Below are 20,490 nucleotides of genomic sequence, written 5' to 3'. Positions count from 1 at the left end.
ATAATCAATAAGTAAGCATCACCTACATTTCACTAAACATCACAAAACGCTCAAAGTATTATTTAAATAGACCATAATATAAAATAAACAGGTAATGACAATATTTACCTTTTCCAACTGGGCATTTTTTTTTGATTTATACAAAAACTCCCCAACTGCCACAAAGACAGAAAGCACCAATCCTGCTGCCAGCACGATGAAGATTCCTCCAATGTTCTGAACTCCCAAAGCACTGGCCTCTTTGCTTTCCTCTTCTGGGCAACCATTGCCTCTCCACCATTTCTCTTTCATCATGTGGAGCTTGCCTTCTTCCTGCAGCTGAAGAATTGCTATAGTGATCTTGTCTCTATATGGAGAACCTGAAGAGAACACAGGGAAGAAATATCACATGGAATATATTACATGAAATGTTAGTTATTCCAAATAAGAATAAATAATAACTCGTGAAGACTATATCTTTAACAGCCATAATATTAGTAAAAAAAGCCATTTGCTTCTCGAGACAATCACACTGGTGACATAAATACAAACCTGCTTGCTCACACAAATATATATCCAGAAAACTTGATCCAGCTGGTGTTTCCAGTAAGCCATGACACTTGATGCAACAATTCCTATCACATTTAGTCCCATGCTCTCAAACTTCTTCATGCCCAAATATTATACTCAGTCAAAGAGTATTCTTCTTTCAATTTTTTTCAATTTTTTCCCAAGAAATTTTTTAATGGGCTTCATTAGGTTTAGTTTAATATAGGTAAGCTGTTGCTTCATAGCTTGCTATCACAAAGCTAATACAAGTTCTGATATTTAATGAATACTTCATCCTGTCATTTTATTAAATGAGGGAGAAATAATTTATGCTTCAGGACCAACCCACAGAAGTCTTAATTTGATAGATTTTCAGGCACTTAAAACACCTTTCAGCATGCACTTACTTATTAACAGTAACAGGTAGCAAGAATTCAGAAGGATAATATTCAGTGTGTTTGGATATCAGGGATGTATAGTCTCATATTTTGATGTCTCATAATTCATTATTTTAAAATTACATTATAATTTTGTAGCTTTTGAACATTTCAATATTTCAAGGGGTAGTTCAAAGGCTGGTGTCATATCTTTGTATGTAATCTGTTCTCTTTTTCTTTACATTGGGCATAGGGGCTTCTCAATGGGTATTTTAAAATGTACATTGATAATTGAATAATGGCGATGGAGAAGGCTTTTATTTTCTGCATGTTAGAGAGTAAATCATGTCAGTTAGAAGTGCTTTCTCTGTTAAGACTTGTGCAATATTTAAGTAGAGAACAAAGCCATCATTTTTCTTGTCCTTTGAAAACAGGAACAAAAGACTCTTCATTAAAGTGGTTAAGAAATCTCAGGAAAGGAAGAAAAAGAGTAGATGAAAAAGCATGGTATCCCCTCTTTCTGTTCATATCAATGCAATTCTATAATGCATCCCTCCTCTTTTTCTCTCCATCATAATAATGCTACTTACTGGCTATAGACTTTAGGGTTTCTTTCAGCTGAGTAATAAAATACATATTCATTAACTTTTTACCTTTGAAACAAAATCCTCTGTATCTGCTAGAGAGATGCTGCCTGTTTAACTATTTAATGCACTGCGATCAGCTGTGAGGAACTGAAGAAATGCATGGATAAGATGCTTTATAGTCTTAAAACTGTTGGAAAATATCTATATTTTTTAAATGTCTTTTCAATTATTCTATATTTCTTCAATTTCTTTACATATTTAGAATTTATCCTGAGAAGAAAGCTTATAACAAAGAGCTGCTGTGCCAGTTTATAACATAGAAAGAACTGCTAATTACAAAATGCAAAAGCACCTTTTCCTTCATTCAAGAATAAAATGTGTGAAGAGCCAACCTCAAAGTATTTAAATTGCAAGGACTTGTGCATTTATCATCTGTGCTTGGAAAAGGATGATGTTTTGTGCTGGGAGGTAAACTGTGTTTGCACTGGACTATACGGGAAGCATGAAGAAAGGAAAACAAACATTCAGGGGCCTGAGTCACATCATTTCAGACCATCCTGATTATGCTGGAGTTCTGCAAACCCCACTCTTGACATGTTGCTTCAGTCAGATGGAAGAAGGAAGTGATTAGTCCACAAGAGCCTGGGGAAGTGTAAGTGCATTCTGTAATCTTTTGGGGATATTTTCAACATTACACTGCATATAAATATTTAACAACAACAACTTAAATAACATTAGATTCAGAGAAATAGTCTTGGACTCAGTTTAAGCTGTCTTCTGATCTGACAGGCTGCTTTCTAATTAAACTGATTTGCATTTTGTTTCCACACTCTCTGTTGGTCTAAATATAGTGAGTACCATCTATTCTTCATGTATTATTTATATTTTCTGGGGATCAGATTTTTACACTTACAATTCTAGTCTATTTGAAGAAGTTAAAAAATTTATTAACTGAGGAATTCACAGACAGAAACAATAAAGCATGGGCTAATACAGTCTACAATTAGTTAAGTTTATGAAGGTTGCATTGGAAATACACAGATAACCGTGATTCAGTACAATAGTAATTGTGATACTATTTGTGGTTTGCAAAATTTTGCACACATAATTCTGGAATGGATTACAGGGCCTTTCTACTGCAATGTTTATATTTGTTATACCTTATCCTGTCTAAGAAGTTATCCTGTCACAAGTCAGGATCGATGTGGGATGACAAGCATTATATATTGCTGCTGTTAAATCAAGCATTTAAAAATTTATACCCATGAAAAGCTAGCATTGAATGCTGTAGCTCTATTCTAATTCTGAAGGACTTAGAATGTTCTAAATTAATAGATTTTCATTTTGCAGCAAATATTGAGTACACCTAATGATCTGATACTTTGAGAAAAGGAATTTTTAATTATTTTTATACTGACTCAAGTAGCCCTTAAGAGAACAAAGGAAGCATATGAACAATATTATTTCCTCTGACTGGACTTTCTCCTGGCTTTTTTTCTCTTACAAACAGAACTGTAAGTCCCAGCAATGGAAAATCCACCCAAAAGCACCTGAAGTGGCTAAAAGTACCACAGACTGATCTGTGAATGACATTGGTAGCATAAAAAAGTAAGAAGCAATAAATACAGAATGTGGTCAAGGCACCCAGATTACCCTCTAAGTATAACACCTGCTTTTCCTGCAGAAATGAAAAATGTTACCAAGTAAATGCAAAAGATTTCTGACATTTTCAGGTAATTTTCTCTATCACTTTCACCACATGACTGAAAGATGACTCAAGCCCTACCATGAGGTGCTGCAAGAAGCACATGTCCTGCTTTTTACATTTTTAAATCTAAAGCGTCTAATATAATTTTATTTAAATCCTCATTAAAGAGAGTTTAGTGTTCAAAACAAAAACAAAAAAGTCATAAAAGCAAAATAGAAACTCTAATAGTCACAGTCAATATACATGTTTTCAAAATACCTACAGTATGAATAAGAATGAAGTAATAAAGCATAAGGAAAAAAAAGAAAGAAAAATAAAAGAAAGAGGAGGAAATAGGAACATGAGGAAATAGAAACTTCATATATCAACCTTTAATACAAAGACAAAGCAGCTGAAAAAAACCCCAATCTTACAAGCCTGTGCATGGGGGGAAGACAGGGAGGGAAAAGAGAGTGATTTTTAAAATGCTCTTCCAAAATCAGGGGAAAAAAGTGAATGCATAATTTTCCACTGAGTGAAGAGAAAGGCAAAAGACCAGTATGGAAACATTTGACTTTTTCTCTCCTCTCTTTTGTTGGTTTCTACCTCTTTTGTTTCCCTATCAACTGATTATTTATTACCATGAAAAACTGGGACTGGAGGATCTACAGAATATAATCTATAAATTATTTGCTGATCCTTCTCTAGCTCCTATTTGCAGAAATGAGAATTTCTGCCAGAATAATTTTAAGCGCTCCTGTTATAGATTATAGGGGTGTTTCTTCCTTCCTGCACAAGTTCAACAACCTCAAGAGGGGAAGCAATAATTTCTAATTTCAGTTACCTGCTTACAAAAGTTTAAACTAAAAATGAAAATTTGCATAAAACACCTTTTTCTAAAGCATCTCTACAAAACTAACAGTCTCCCAGAGTTACTGCAGAAGTTATACATAGAGATGTTTTCTGCCCTAAAGTCTCAATATGTAAAGATTTATGCACATAATGATATGTTTAAACATAAATTATGAACACATAAGATTTTTATATTGAGGCTTCACTGCATACAGATCAGTATTTTGAAATTCTGCTGATCTAACTGGTTTTGAAAAAGCTTCCTACTAGATTTTAACTTAGTAAAATCTCCTGCCTGGTTACTCTTAGTCTGTTTTACTCATTCTATCATATGAAAGCAGTTGGAGCATATTGGAACTAGTAGAACTGATTCTGACTTTAAGTAAATCAAAAGTAAGAGCAGTATTCTGCTAACTCCTTCTATAAGAACGTTTTTAGCCAGGAAATATTTTGTTCCATTGAGCCAGGGACACTTTACCAAAAGGAATGACTATGAATTGCCTAGTGCTTTTAAATATGCCCACAGGACATTCTTACATGTTACTTTTGATTTTCTAGATAGGAAAAATACATTCTGAATACAAAGCGATAGCATCTTTTATTTCTGTTTTTTCTTTTGTTATTAATAGTCCCAAGACACTTCTATTTATCTTGCAACATTATTTCTATTCTGTGTACTTGGCCTAATCAAAGGACAATGGTTAGGAGTACACCATCATATTCAAAACCTAGGTCCAAAATTGAGATTATTTAGAACTTCTTTCACTAGTAAATACTTATGGGAATATTTATGGGAAGGAGAAAGCCACATATAACAGGAAGGATATCTAGGTTTGAGGCTGTATGCGACTAGTATACAATGACCAAAACAACCAGTTCAAGTTCTTGTTTTACTAGTTGAAAGGAAAAAGCACTAAACTCAGAATGAGAGAGTTCTGTCTTATTTGTTTTGAGTTTGTTTTTCAGCATGAACCCATTCCTGTTGTGATTATGTCACCTTGATCTATCTATCCTAAATATAGTCTGTGTGTAAATACAATATACTGCAGTCACAGTCTCAGTCCAATTAAGCATGCCTGAAATTTCCATAAGAATGCTGATTAACACCATTTATACTACTGGGAATGGGAGAATCATTTAAGATTTAGCTTAGCAACATCTCTCTTATCTTCTTTCCCTTCTCTAAGCAGGATGGGGAGGAAGCAACAGAAGGAATGTAGCTCAGTTCATTCTTCCTATCTGTGGGTTCTAAAAACTCCAAGAAATATATGAACAAAGAAAAGAAATTCTATCAGTTCCCAGTCCCTGACTCCATTTTCAAAATCAACTTTTTGATGAAAAAAAAAAAAAAATCAGTGCTTGTAGACTCTTATTTTTAACCCAGATACCTTCTGTTACATTAGGATTATAATATTTTAATACTAGGCATGGAGTAAACAGAATATATTCACTAAGTTGCAGTTACTATAATGGAAAATCCTCAGTAGATGCTTACCGTCTAACTAGATTTTAGCAGTCTAATTACATATATATATGCATCTGTACATGTATACACACACACACACACATATTTGTATTCATCTCTGAGGTACATATATGACTTGGAAAAGACAAGTTTCTGGTAAATCAGGGAATACTTAAAATTAGTATTTTATGTTAAGTGAAATCAAAACACTTTCTTGGGTGGTGTATTCTCTAATTGTTTTCACTTCTTCTCACTCATAACCAACTCCCAGCTGTGGCTAATTTCTCGTAATTCTTTAAGGAAAAATTGTTTCAAAGTTCATGTAGATATATAAGGCTGAAATGTAACCAAGAGGGATGATGGAACTGAGATTTATTACATATTAATTTCCCAGACATAAATATGCAAAATATATCAAAGTTAGATGAATATTTGAGAGTTGGACAGTAGCCATTAAGTAATTCTCATGTTCATAAGTACTTATTGCTTTAGGACAGGGAAAAAAAACATACTTAAAAATATTAATTTGCAACTAGATTAAAACATATCTATCCTTTACAGTAAGTATATTATAAAACAAAACAAAAAAGGATTATGGTTGCCTATAATGAATAATTCAAATAAGACAGAATAACAGGTTGAATACTAAATACACAGTTTCTTTTTTGTAATATCAAGATAACCTGAACAAAATTAAGATGTTTATGGATTGTTTTTGCTGTTTTAATTGCTCAGATCATTGTTAAATTATTTTATTAGCCTTCCAGCTATATCTCTTTTTTTCTGACACAGGTTAAGTTTTTTTCAACCACTCCTCAAACTATCATTATAAACTGCTCTAAAGTACATCTCTTAGATTAAATAAATGAGTGATAGTAACATTTTTCATAGACTCTTCATGCCTTTTAACATCACAGAAAATTTAAAAAGATCATTATCATAATACACTACTATCTCTTTACCCCTGCTGTATTGCACAGCTGCAGAATGGGAAAATATCTTTGTTGAAACCTCTAGTGAGAAAATCAATGATATTTTTTGCCACAGATAATAGTATTTGATATTTGTACAGTGCTCTCTTTTTTCAATTCACCTTGCAAATCTGTGACACTCACATATAAATGGTTTGCAAATACAGCCTCCTTTGAAAGAAATATTTGTCTAGCACTACCCAACAATAAACAGATGAATTAACAAAGCCTAAAGAAATTCTACAAGTGTTTCTGGTATATGCAAAGATTTTGGTCAGGCAGATAAGATTATGCTGAAGGACAAGTGTAAGGTCATAACAAAACTGTCCCAGCTGAAAACTCATTTCACACTCTTGCAAGATGCCCCAATACTTTGATGAGTTATAAGTGAAATTCTCTAGGCAATTAATATCTTGCTATTAACTGTTTCATCATGGGGATGAACAGAGGTGTGAAGTGGCCTTGGGTTCATCTAACTACAAACCATGGAAATACCATGTGCTGGGAAGTTATCCACCAGTTTTTTCTAATTAAGGACAATGTATCAGGCCAGAGAAATTTTAAATTTGTAGATGAGTCTTTGTCAATCCAATCTGTAGATTCATGGAATCATAGAATCATTAATTTTGGAAAAGTCCTCCAAGATCATCAAGTCCAATTTTTTACCAACCACCACCTTGTCAACTAAACCATGGCATAAAGTGCAACATCCCGTTGTCCTGTGAACACTTTGAGGGATGGTGATTCCACAACTGCTCTGGACACCCCATTCCAGTAGTTGCCACCACTTCCAGCAGAGAAATTCTTCCTCATGTCCAACCTGAACCTCTCTTGGAGCAGCTTGAGGCCATTTCCCCTTATCATGTTGTTAGCTGCCTGGGAGAAAAGCTCGACCTTCTTGAAGGTCTCCCCTAAGCCTCATTTTCTGCAGGCTAAACAGCCCCAGCTCCCTCAGCTGTTTCTCATATGACTTAGGCCTAGACCATTTACACAACATATGGGAATACCACACATTATGTCCTAGGCAAAATAACATCAATATGAAGTTCTAATAATGTCTTTGTTTGCGTTGTTTCTGTTTGGTAAGTTCCTACTAGAAGCCTCCTGTCTAGTGCAGAGCTGGCTCACAAACACTACAGGATGTTCAGTGTTTTGGCAATTCCTTGTTGATATAAAGCTCAGTCTCAGCATGCCTCCCAGACAGTGCTTCAATATGCTCATAATCCTGAGGCAACTATAAAAAACAGTTCTTTCATCAAATATGTTAGTTACACATTCTTACATATCCGAAATAATAAATTAACTGCTCAGGCAGTTGAAATTCTCGAATTAGTTTCAATACATGGCTTGACCTGCATAAAAATAAATAATTTGCTCCTTTTTTTTTTTCATTATGTTCAACTAATGAAGACAAATGTATTAATTTGTTTTAGTTATAGGAGAACTGAAGCTCAGCACTTTTATGCATGTATAAGTGATGAATATTACAGTTCATATTGTATGAAGGATTACAGACTAAGTGCAGGCAAGCATAAGAAAAAGGTATTCTGTCTTGGTACATGGTTTCCTATTTATTTCTACAGAGACAGATTTGTTTATATGCCTCATCTCCAAGGACCAGTAAAAATTTTTCATGCTATGTAATACATATGGTCTGATGGTAACAAGTAGCTTCAAAAGATCTAGGGTGTCTTAACAAATAAATTATTGCTTAGAATAATAATAAATTATTGCCTAGAATAAAAACAAACTATTGCTAATAATAATAATAATAATAGTTTTTATTATTGTTATTATTGTTGTTATTTTTATTATTACTACTACTACTACTACTACTTTAGGTCCTGCAAACTGTAGGCAGTGGGAAGATGTTTGCACATCCTGTATTCATATTCAAAGTGAATTTATTTTTTTTTAAACTAAGGGTATATGTATAGATATACATAAGAAAATATGCACAGTTTTTAAGTAGAGTTCTGGACTGTGAAATGGAAACTTTTCTCCAGGACCAGCTCTTCACAACATCTAACAAAGGTGGCTCAGATGTTCTGTGTCCCCCACAGTATCAGCAGGAAATACCTACAGATTCTGAAATCACAACAAAGATTAAATTGACAGCCAATGTTGAATAGGTTGCATACTTTACAGAGGAAATCTGGGAATACATTTGCAAAAATGAAAATTTTTAACTTCCAAATTTTTCACTATTTTCAGATATGTAGAATTTTGTTTCAGTTACATCAACCAAGTGTATTATTAATAATTTCAGGGACTAAATTGATATATAATTTATTTGTTATGCCTTTCAGATTTGAAACTGCTTTTTGAAAGGTTTCTGTGTCATTCATATCTGTGGCTATGCTGGTTTTTTTTACATAAATATATAGAATCATAGATGTGTAAAAAGAATAGTCCTTTTGTTTAGCCACCAGTGTCAGACACAACAGAGTTACTGGAAGAGTAGAAGAAAATGTCACTGTCTCTCTCTGGAGCCTAGGGTGTTCTTTTTCTTTTATTTCTTTAAACAAAGCAGCATAGAACTCTGATTTCAGAATATTGTTAATGTTTAAGAGGAGATACAAAAAATATTTAAGAAAAAAAAAACAAACCTGCGGGTGTCTCTTGGGAAAAAAAATCTTAAATTAATTCCGCATTGATCACTGCCAAATGTATGCATTAATTGAAATAAATGTGCCAGTAATGCTCAGTGCCAGTCATTGTGCTCACTGGCACTGTTTTCTAGTCTTGCCTGAAATTTGAGGAAAGTTTTCAAAACGACTCTTCAAAATATGCCACCTTTTAAATTTGGTGGAGGTGTGAAAAGATAATTATGTCAGGATACAGAAAGCAGCCTCGGCTACAATCAGGACTTAACTTCAAAGAGTAAGGAATATTTATAAACTCCAAACAGTTACTTTTGAAAGGATCCATGGGATCCTTTTTTTTTATTTTAATGTTTTTAATATTAGCCAGTATTATAATTTCTTGTGGCTCTCTTGCTACCATAATGTTCTTTGATTCTTAGCCTAGACCTCCAGGAGAAAAAAAACTAAGATAAAAAAGAAGCACCAATGTGAAGGGGACGATACTCAAGTTCTGCAAAATTTGAGACAGAATGAATAGAAGGTATTGGGAAAATAAAAATTTTAAACATATGGAAAAGTCCCTTAGACACCTCCTCTCTGCACTGCATCCACTCACATCTGTTAAATTACAGCTGTTTTGTTTCTCCTACTGAGAGATACATTAGACATTTTGAAACTACCAGAAAGCAGGGAAGTCTCTCAGGATTGTCTTCAGATTTGGCCTAACAGCTGCCCATGCAGAAATCCCATTTTCTCTCCCACATCCCTGTTTGCCTACTATCGCTGCTTTCTTCACACTATTAACACTTCCAGCCTCATCAGCAGCTATGTGGATAAATATAAAGACAAATAATTAATAATTTCATGAAACAAAGAATGAACATCATTCTGCTGGTTTAGCTCACTAAAGCAGCTCAAATATCTGTCACCTTTTGCAAAGTGCAGCAGCCCTATAGCAGTTTGACATGACTGAAACTTCAGCCTTACTTTTGTATTCACATAGGTTACAGATAGAACTGTTATGCCTGGGGAGCTTTGTTTTGTTTGGTTGGTTGGTTTTGGGTTTTTTTTTTGTTTTGTTTTTTTTTGGTTTTTTTTTTTTAATTTAATGAATGATCTGGTTCACAAAATCTTTAAATCCTTGCTATCCCTGTTGTTTCTAATGGAAGTATATTAAAGCTAGAGGGACAGGTTGAAAATGTGCAGGAATGTTTGTGCAACTGTGCTGGAACAAAGAAAAGCACCATAGAATGGAAGCAGCAGGCATGTAAAAGTTTCTTGTCAAACTTCTCTAGGTAAAAATGTCTTTCCTTCAAATCTGTCCTCAAAAAGCAGCTGGAAAAGCAACAAAGAACTTCATCTTCTTACTAAGAAGAAAGCAGGTTCTCAGAACTGAACATTGTAAGAACTGAAGTAACGTAATTGGTCTGATTATGTACATTATACATACTGGGAATACTGAAGTAAGTTGAAAACATTCAGCGATTAAAACCTAACACTCCAGCCCAATCCTTTTGGTGTATCTAGCAACCTTCTCTAACTGTAAAAGCAAACAGAAAGAAAATGAGGGGAAAAGAAAGGACAAGGGAAAAAGGAAAAATTAAAGAAGAACAAAGAAAAATAAATGAATTGTATAAAAAATAGTAAGAAAGGAATAGAACAGAACAGAATATTTCAGTTTAAAGGGATCTACAACAATCATTTTGTCCAACAGACTGGCCAATCCAGGGCTGACCAAGTAAAAGCACATTGATAAAAGCATTGTCCAAATGCCTCTTAAACATTGATAGGCTTGGGGTTTCACCTCTCTGGAAAGTACATTTCAGTGTTTGATCCTTCTCTGGATAAAGAAATTCTTCCTAATATCCAGTCTAGAACTCTCCTTGTGCAGCCTTAAACCATTCCCACACATCCTTTACATGTATGTTATTGCAAATAGCAAAGCTCTCATCTTTTAAAAAGATGGACAAAACATAGGGGACAACCTCCTACACATCTATAGGATGATGAAGTGCTAGTCATGCATTTACAGGGCATTTACTCTTATTTTATCCACTTTTTACTTTGCAGGCAAGCCCCAGAAGTAATCTAATTTTTAGACATTTACAAAAAGAAAAAAACACCAAAAAGAAACCCAGGCTGAAAAATCCATCTGGAATAATAAATGCAGCAGGGAGGAGGCTGGCTAAACTCTAAGGGGAGAGTTAAAACTATTCTTTTCACTTGCTGTTGCATATTTAGGAAATGAATAATTTATTTGTTTGTATTTTTAATATATTAAGCTATAGTATTTGAAATTACAAGCATCTATTAAAAGATCTGTCTTGAGTAATTCATATGCCCCACTGTGCATGATTTATAACTTTCTACATTTGGAAACATGCCCTTAAAAAAGACAGTAGTGAAATATTTTGCAAAATACCAGCATTAAGAACATGGTCAGGTCAGCTAAAAAATTCTGTATTATCATATAAAGACTTTTACTGCGAATACTTCTTGTAGGTCACTCCCTGGGGACAGAACAGGTAATATAAATCAGCTGAATCTATACATAGTTACAGGATTCAACATGAGAATTAACTGTCATACATTCACTGATTAAACAATTTATTTGTTTAAATTATCTCTGAATCCAGCAACCTACCACTGAGGTAGGAAGAATGCTATTTTATTTAATTTATTAATGCCTTGGATAAATTTAATAATTAATGAAGCCATATTCCTAGAGAAGCTATCAAGTAGCAGATCATAAATTATTGTCTGAATTACTTTTTTTCTGCAGTGGAATCTTTAATTTAAGTGAATGAAGTGTGAAATATTCTTTCTAGATTCTGTGACTGATGAAATTATATGAATGTTACTGTCTTCAAAATGCACATACTCCAAACAGCATTTTAATTAAATGCTACACAGTTGACTGAAATTTGAAAAAATTACAAAAGAAATGAAACTAACCCCACTCTTGGTTCTGATTTTACAAAAACAAAATTCTAAAATGGTAAGATTGGTTACATTATGCAAAAATATATAAAGAAACGCAAGTGATGTGCATATTACATTAGTTGGCCAAAGAGATTTTTTGGAATTCATATGTAAGTGGGCACAATTTTGAAAATCTCTTAGAACAATGTACTGTGAAAAATATGGCTTTTTGTGTGAGAGGTAAAAATTTCTGTTAAGAAAGACATTTTATTTGATATTTCATTTGAATTTACAGAAAAGAAAACTGCTGAAAAGGCACCTGTGAGTCATCAGAACATGAGAACTTAGAAGTTTTGTTTCATGCTTTGGACTTAAGTGACTGTGCTGATATCTGGGGTCTGCAGCCAATGCATTTCTGCTGGAATGCTGTTGATTTTACTCATACATCTTTCTTTTTGATATATGAGGTACAGCTTTCTTACATCACAGTAGTTGCCAACTTTCTATTGTGAATTTATAGACATCCCTTATGCAGATCTATTTTATGCATTTATACAAATTAATTTTTCATAACTGTATCTGTGTTACTATTGCAAGTTATTGTAACTTTGTATAATGGGTATTTATATAAGACTTGAAATGAAATGATGGAAATGTTGACCCCAAAATACATCACTTTACTTCATTCCTATCCTGAGAGATGTATTTTGTGCCCATGCACAGTGAATAGTCTCTATATAGCCAGAGGAGTGCAATTTTTGGGGCTTTTTCAAACAATGTTTGAGTTAACCATTAGCTTTCAAAGATCTAAATGTTAAACCCTTTCCAGTATTTCTCAGGGAATCTTGATAGTCCGTAAATATGGAAGTCCCAGGGACACAAAGTGTAATATGCTCTGGAAGAGTCATAGTTTGATCCACTTGACCACAGCTACTTAAGAGTGAGTCAAAAAACCTTGCAAAAGTGAAGAGAATCATGTAATGTATTCAAAGATTCATTATATTTTGCAACTGAGGCATTATTGATATTAATAGCAGAATTTGATTGTATTAACTGCAAAGGAATAATGGATAAAGAAATGGGTATTTCACCTTTTTATCAATGTTTCTTGTCTCACCATTATCAGGTGTTTTAGGAACATCACTGCTACACCACTAAAGCCCCCTCTTAATCTAATTCTGGAATTTTCTGCAGCTCAGCAACAGGGAAACATTAGAGAAATAACTAGCTCTAATTTCTTCTATGCAGCATAGCTATATACTATTTTCCATTTTGTATTTCTCAAGAAATCTATGCAATTTTCAAGATTACTTACACACACCATTTGTCATTTTCAAAATGTCAAAGGCATTACTTTGCATATATCTCCACACACACAGAGTTCGTCTGGCATGTCCTGGCAGGATGCTCCTCATCTGCCACGTAAAGGCAGAGCATCTGAAAGGTGCATGCTCAGTAGATCTATTCTTGTGGAATCAGTCCCAAATATTCACTTGTCAGCCATCTACGTGCTCCAGGTTCAACACTGAAGCAAATGGCAATTCAGAAGAAAATCTGCCCAAGCCAGATGGGAAATAGCCTGCTGTCAAACATGCTGAAGAGAAAGAGGAATTTAGAAAAGAAACAAGAACCTGAAACACCATCCAGAGAGATGAAGTATGATTTTTCCAAAAGATTATTTCAACTATGTTTCTTCCAATTGGAAAGTAGAAAACTGAAAGGAAAAAATTAAAAAAAAAAAACAAAAAAACCCAAAAAAAATACCCAAGAAATGGAGAAAGTAGCTTCACAGAGCATTAAGGCTTTAACATAAAGTGTATAAAAGCTACATTTCTAATCTTCCATGTGGTTCGCATTAGCAAATAAGTTAATAAATATTCATTGTAACGTAGCAATTGTCACTTAATATTACTGTGTTTTACAGCAGGTTGACCATAGGTAATTAACAGTGTTTCAGTAGGACATAAAAAGTAGATTGCTGGATTGTCCAGGTTTTCTTGAAATTAATGCTACAATATCTGTTTGATATGATGACCATAAGCATTTGGATGTATCATAAACATTTAGGAGCTCATTGTATTTGTAACTTTAGACCCAATTAGGCTATATTCAAGAGCAACCCAAATTTTAAACAAGCATGATGATGAAATGTGAAATTGAAACCACTGGAAATGGTAATAAACACTTCAGTTTATCTGTAATGGAAAGCATAAGTTGCCCTGCATACCCAAAAGGTTTGTTCTCCCTGCCTCCTCCTCTCCCATTCCTACTTTATTAATTGTCTTTTTGTGCCTTTTCACTCTCTTTCTTCTTCCCTCCTTCCCAGCCCTTATTCCTCCCATGAACATCAATATTGGATGATGAGGTGAATGCTCCCACAAAGACAAATTCCAACCACTAAAAGAGACTCATGTGCATTTCTAATAGATAACTGTGGGTAATATCTATATATATTATTATTATATGATAGAAATTAGAAAGCAACTATATACCATGTTGACAATGATATGCAAATCATTTTCCATGTAGTTCACTGATGAAGAACACACATTTGGCAAAATAGTGCTTCCTGATAAAAAATGCCAGAATAAAACAAATAAAAACCCCTTGCATGTGGATCTTCAAACTGGAAGATTTAAAAACAATTCAAACAAATGTTCGCTAGTGGAGCAACTATTATACTCTTGGTTACAAAGCTATAAACAATGCTGCAAAGATAGATAACAAAACAAACAAAACCCATTACAAGGTTCTCCCTTATCTGCTCCAAAGTATCAGTTGTTACAAGGCATCTCATCCCAGGTCTGTTGTTCTCTTTTCCTTATAAATCAAGGTGTTTTTTAGCCTAGCATCAGAAGTGGCTGACTGAAAACGAATTCTGGTGCATACAAAACTTTAATTTAAAAACTTATATCATGAGAATCAGGCATTGTATGCATAACTTACCAAATTCTCCCTCGCTCATATTTCACTCTACCTAGTTTATATTACACTACTCATACCATACAGAATTCCGCTTTACACCTACTTCAAGTATCTCTGTATCTTGTTGATTTTAAAGATGTGAGCTGATTCTGACAATCCCATTTTGTGCCAAAAGCACATTGTTTTCAACTTCCTTCCTCAAAGTTATGTTTTTGCAATCTAAACTTTCTTTACTTCCCTAATGCTTTTAGAGGAAATAAAATAATAATGTAAACTCATAATTTGCTTCTCCAGGTTTTTATGAGAAGGAATTGATACCCATGTACTTCCTGATCCATAGCTTTTTGGGGTTTTTTTCTCCTAATCTTGTGCAACTTTCTTTCTCTAAGTTGAAAATATTAACATCATGAGAAAAGAACCTTTACTGCAGTACTCTAAATTGGTACTAATTGGTACTGCAGTACTCTAAATATTTTCTTGGCTGCATTTTCCAAGTGATTATCTTGTCATAAACTGATAGAATACTTTTCTGTTTGGAAAGCTTTTAGATCCTTTTCTTGCAGGTGCTTAAACTCAAGCAAATTATTTTCTCACTAATTATTATTCTATTGTCTTCAAAATAATCAAGATACGTTGCACCTACTTCATTTGGTGCTGCTCTCCAAAAGCAACCATATTCTTTCTACTGCAGTCAACATAAGATCTGTAACAAATGATTCCTGCAAATTTAACCTTATGTGCAAAGACATCTGCAATTTCAAGCAGCAGTTCTTGGTGATAAATTGTATTTTTTGTAAGCTTTGCAGATGACATATATATCTTCCCAACACCATGCCTGTAACGCCACATGAAGTTTAAAAAGGACAAGTGCTGTATTCTGCACCTGGGATGGGGCAACCCTGGTTGTGTGTGGAGACGAGGAAAAAAGAGTCTGGAGAGCAGCACTGTGGAAAGGGACCTGGGAGTCCTGGTTGATGGCAAGGGGAACATGAGCCAGCAGTGCCCTGGCAGCCAGGAGGGCCAGTGGTGTCCTGGGGGGCATCAGGCTCAGCGTCAGAGCTGGGCATGGGATGGAATTGTCCTGCTCTGCTCTGCTCTGCTCTGCACTGAGGCGGCCTCGCCTCGAGTGCTGGGGGCAGTTTTGGTCACTACAATCTAAGACATTAAACCATTAGAGAACTTCCAAATGAGGGCCGCCAAGGTGGCGAAAAGTCTGGAGGAGAAACTTTATGAGGAGCAGCTGAGATCACTTGGTCTGTCCAGCCTGGAGGAGATGAAGGGGAGACCCCATCGCAGTTACAGCTTCCTCATAAGGAGAAGAGATAAGGCAGGTGCATGTCCGGTTCTCGGCTGTTTGAAGGGCCTGGAAGGGCCCGGAGTGGCCTTGGGGCAGCCCGCGTATCAAAGGACGAGAAGAGGCTTCAGTTCTTCTTTCGGTCTTTATGTTTATTAATTGTTTATCTAAAAGATTTTCTCTCGGCCCGACAGAGCTCTGCTCAGCAGCCAGCCATGAGCACACTGTGCTGCCCTCCGGACAGTCACCTATCTTTATACCCATTGTTACGTGTACAATATTTATCATTTTTCCCCAATACCTTTTACCCTTATTGCCCGGTGCACTTTTAGTAATGACCAATCCCAAAGTGCCACCATCACCACAGAAGATGGAGGAGAAGAAGAAGAAGAAGAAGGACAGGACACGCCCCAATTCCTCCATCTTACTTCTCTAAACCCCCCTGTACATAAATCCTAAATCCTGTGTCTCACTCTCTAATTAACCAATCCCTTCACCATTCACCCCGGTGAAACCCTCCTGTCCTCATACAGGTGTCGTCTCCTGTGTAGGATCAAAGTCCAGCCCCCAGACACTTCTGGAACATTCCAGGACTCCCGAGCCCCCCAAGGGTGGTCTCGGTGGCACCTCAGTCCTGAGCTGCTGAGATCTCACATCTGCAGATCTCTTGACTGTGGTGACCAGTGACAAGACTAGAAACAGCATGAAGCTGAATCAGGGGCACTTAGGTTTGAAATCAGGAAATGGTTATTTATCCAGAAGGTGGTTGGGCACTGGAACAGGCTCCCCAAGGAAGTGGCAGCCACAGCATCTGTCCTGTCTTAGTTCAAGTGTTTGGACAGTGCTCTCAGGCACTTGGTGTGATTTTTGGAGTGTCCCGTTCAGGGTCGTTAGTTGGACTCAATGATCCTGATGGGTCCCTTCCAACACAGCGCATTCTGTGATTCTCGGATTCTATAAATGCAAGTAGTTCTGTATTGTTCTTGTAGACAAGTTGCCTCTCAAACAGGCAAAAGCAGTAGCATATACTTTGTACGTGAAACCATTACACTGCAGTTTTCCAAGCACTTGACAAGTTACTTGTAGGATTATTAACTAAAAAGATATTACTCAGTTGCATGTCTATAAACTCCTTTCACAGTCATTAAATAATGATGTAATCTACTTCTATAGATATAACCAAGTCATTAGTTCTTTTAAAGTCTCTAGAATTATTTTTCCCTGTAGAAATGAGATTAGCTATAATGCATGAGAATATTTTGCATTATCCACTGCTCTGTAATACTTTTTAGCTCCAATAAAGCAAAATATTTAACAAAACTATTCTGACAGACATCATGGAAATGCTTCTTCATAAGGATTCCCTTCAAATGTATGTGCAAACTATGCATCATTCTAGCAGAGGTTGCACAATCCCTTTCTTCTGAGACTGTGCACCTAATACACAGGAAATAAACCCATTATAAATGTCAGCTCTCTCAACAGCATTTCATAGATACTGCTGAAATATTGGATTAATCTCATTCTTAGCTGTTTTGGGAAAGTCCCAGATGCTGTTTTTTTCTACCTTCATTTCTTTTGTGAAAAATTTTACTTTACATCTATTTTACATTTTGTTCTATTTCCCCTTATGAAGCTGTCATCTTTTTTTCAGATCTTTCTTTAACTGTTTTTGTTAAGTTTAAGACTGTTTTTAACTCTTATATTTTATTTTATTTTATTTTATTTTATTTTATTTTATTTTATTTTATTTTATTTTATTTTTATTTTAACTCTTATTTTTCCTTTGGTGATTGCTGATTCCTGCAGGTATGTCCTCTGATTGTTTCATCTTGATTCAAGACAACTGTCCGCTCACATACCCCCTTGTACAATACTATTTTTTCTCTTGACACAGATAATTTTTTGTTACTTGGAATCTTGTGGATGAATAAGAGTTGAATAATGTCTCTGATGTGACTCAAAATTAGTAAAGAAATAGTGCCTTCTGTCCCCATATAAAGTAGGGAACAAAGACCTACAGAAAGTTTACTCAACTGCCTTGGCTCTTTACATTCAGTATTTCTTCCCCTAAACTTAAACTCCAGAATTCTGATCCTGAATTTATCATTGTTTTAAAGATGCTTTCTCTGGTGTTTATGATGCTTCTCTGACTTACACATAAACAAAAAAAATAGAACAATTTTTAGAGTGTTTTGGTCTCTGATTTCTATCAGTGAACATTTCAAAGTTCACTTAAATTTCTGGGGCGTGCCTCAGATACTTCACAAGTTTGCATGCAGCTTATTTAAAGATTATAAAATATTCCTAAGATTTGATTTTTTTCATACTAAACCTAAATGAAATGTGGGCTTTATACTCAAAATAACACAAAGGTTTAAAAATAAGAAAATATAAGATGCCAAAAAGACCAGCAGGTCTGAAGTTCAGTCAATTCTGTCATTTGCACATCTATAGAATATATTCAGCAACACAAGGGCCACAATAGAATGGGGTGGAAAAATTGATATGAATAAAAACTATATCCCTAACAACAAACTCTTCAAAGGCAGAGTGAACAGAATCATAACTTCTTCAGCAGGTGTCTGTTACATAGAAAATTACTGAAACAGTGAAAATTTCAGAGACTGAAGTAGCAGTACATATATCCAATATATAGGCGAATCTGTGTTTGATAATACTAGGTACCTCTTTATCCAAGATATTCCAGTAAACTTTATTTATTAAAATTCCTTTCCATGTGCCTTAATTATAGTACTGGACACAACTTTCCCAGTGCAATGATATAACATATGTTATTAACACAGATGAAAACAGTACCAAACTTAAGACCTGTCTGAAAAAAAAAAAAAAATGTATCCACATCAATGTCAAAATGATAAATTCTTGTTTAAAATGAAGTTGAAATAAATACTTACCTGATTAATAAGTCAATAGAACCACCTTATAATATTAAGTGGAATTATTGTGTGGTACTCGCAGTCTCTGTGTGACATAATTTTTAGTCCCATCTATCCTGAAATTTAATGCTGGATCTTCACCTCATGTCCTTAAAAAAATCACTGCACTCAGTTCTCGCTGAATCCCCTTCTGTGGATTCTAGGAGCCAGGCTACAACCAAGCTAATACCTGTAGTTGGCTTTTAATCTAGAAACTAAAGTTTTGTAATTAGTAAAAAGCAGCTGACCTGGAAAATACTTAAAGGATTAGAATTTCCAAGCCAGTATGCAAGCCTGTACTCCACAAGGGTAAATCAATATTTGCTTTGTCTGTAGCATGGTATGGAATCTTTTCCTCCTCTTTTAGCAATCTCAGCGATTAGCCCTCTTTAAAAGACTCAGCCCCACTGCTAATGCAAGCCTTCCACTATTCCGACTTCATTCTCTAAACACAGAGATCAAAATATTTAAAAACTTTTTTTTTTTATAAAATAAAGTACTGATCAGTACTATGAACAGTACTGCTGTTATTATTGAACATATGGAAGGCACCGTGTAAAACAAATTTATCATATGAAAATATACATCTATTTATAAAGTAATAACAGTTTTCTTTTTGGAAAATACAATAAAGTCCATAAAATTTAACAAAATATGTATTGTGCCTGGTTGGAAAAAAGAAAATAAAGGTAGATGCTGGCAATGTAGAGAAAGGGACAGTGTATGGGATGATTCCCATACTGGTGGAGGAACTACGATTAATGAACAGAGAACAAGTGGTTGACATTTCACCTACCCATGGGAGTTCCCACGCCGTAACCTTTGGAGTCTATCAGGCCTCCAATCTGTGTCAGGTTACAGTTCCTCTGTGTGACAAACTCAATGGTTGTCGACTCCATTAGAAATGCGTAATCAGAGGTAAGCACGCGTTGGATTCCTTCCTCATTACTTTTGACAAGTACTGACTGCCTCCTGCTGCTCATGAAGGCCCACATCTTGTCATAAGTGGAGATTTTGGATTTCTGAAAGACAAATATTAAATGCAACATGAGTAAGAATAATATGCATCTATGAGTGAAAGCAAACTCTCAATTTGCACATTGCTGTCCTCTCGGATTTTACTGCGTCAGGTTTTACCAAGGCAATTTTCTAAGGATACCTGCATCTTTCATCTCATTTGTACTTCTCATCTTCTCCATTAAAAAAAAAAACAACTCACAGTCCAGTTTGTCTGGACAGTCCAGATATTCCAATGTGAAATATCTGTTGTTGATCAGTTTTTATTGTTTATATGTTTTTACACAGGAGGAAGGCCTACAAGTACTTCAGGTCAGCGGAAAACTATTAAGTATTTCACT

The 20,490-nt window shown here is 35.0% G+C and overlaps 1 protein-coding gene across 6 annotated transcripts in view; it reads right to left on the bottom strand.

Annotated features, from left to right (window-relative positions):
- Window positions 1–20,490, bottom strand: part of GRIK2 (glutamate ionotropic receptor kainate type subunit 2) — a 366,111-nt gene that overhangs the window by 18,869 nt on the left and 326,752 nt on the right. For all 6 annotated transcript variants that reach the window (XM_074538574.1, XM_074538571.1, XM_074538573.1 and 3 more), the window contains 2 exons: window positions 19,929–20,154; window positions 109–359 (listed from right to left, as the gene is read on the bottom strand). In XM_074538574.1, the coding sequence (XP_074394675.1) occupies window positions 109–359; window positions 19,929–20,154 (477 nt within the window). The remainder of the gene's footprint in view (window positions 1–108; window positions 360–19,928; window positions 20,155–20,490) is intronic.

Source organism: Zonotrichia albicollis, chromosome 3 (genome assembly GCF_047830755.1).
Source record: "Zonotrichia albicollis isolate bZonAlb1 chromosome 3, bZonAlb1.hap1, whole genome shotgun sequence".
In the NCBI taxonomy this organism is placed as follows: domain Eukaryota; kingdom Metazoa; phylum Chordata; class Aves; order Passeriformes; family Passerellidae; genus Zonotrichia; species Zonotrichia albicollis.
Note: the sequence above shows the minus strand (reverse complement) of the source record. Positions and strands in the feature narration are given on the sequence as shown.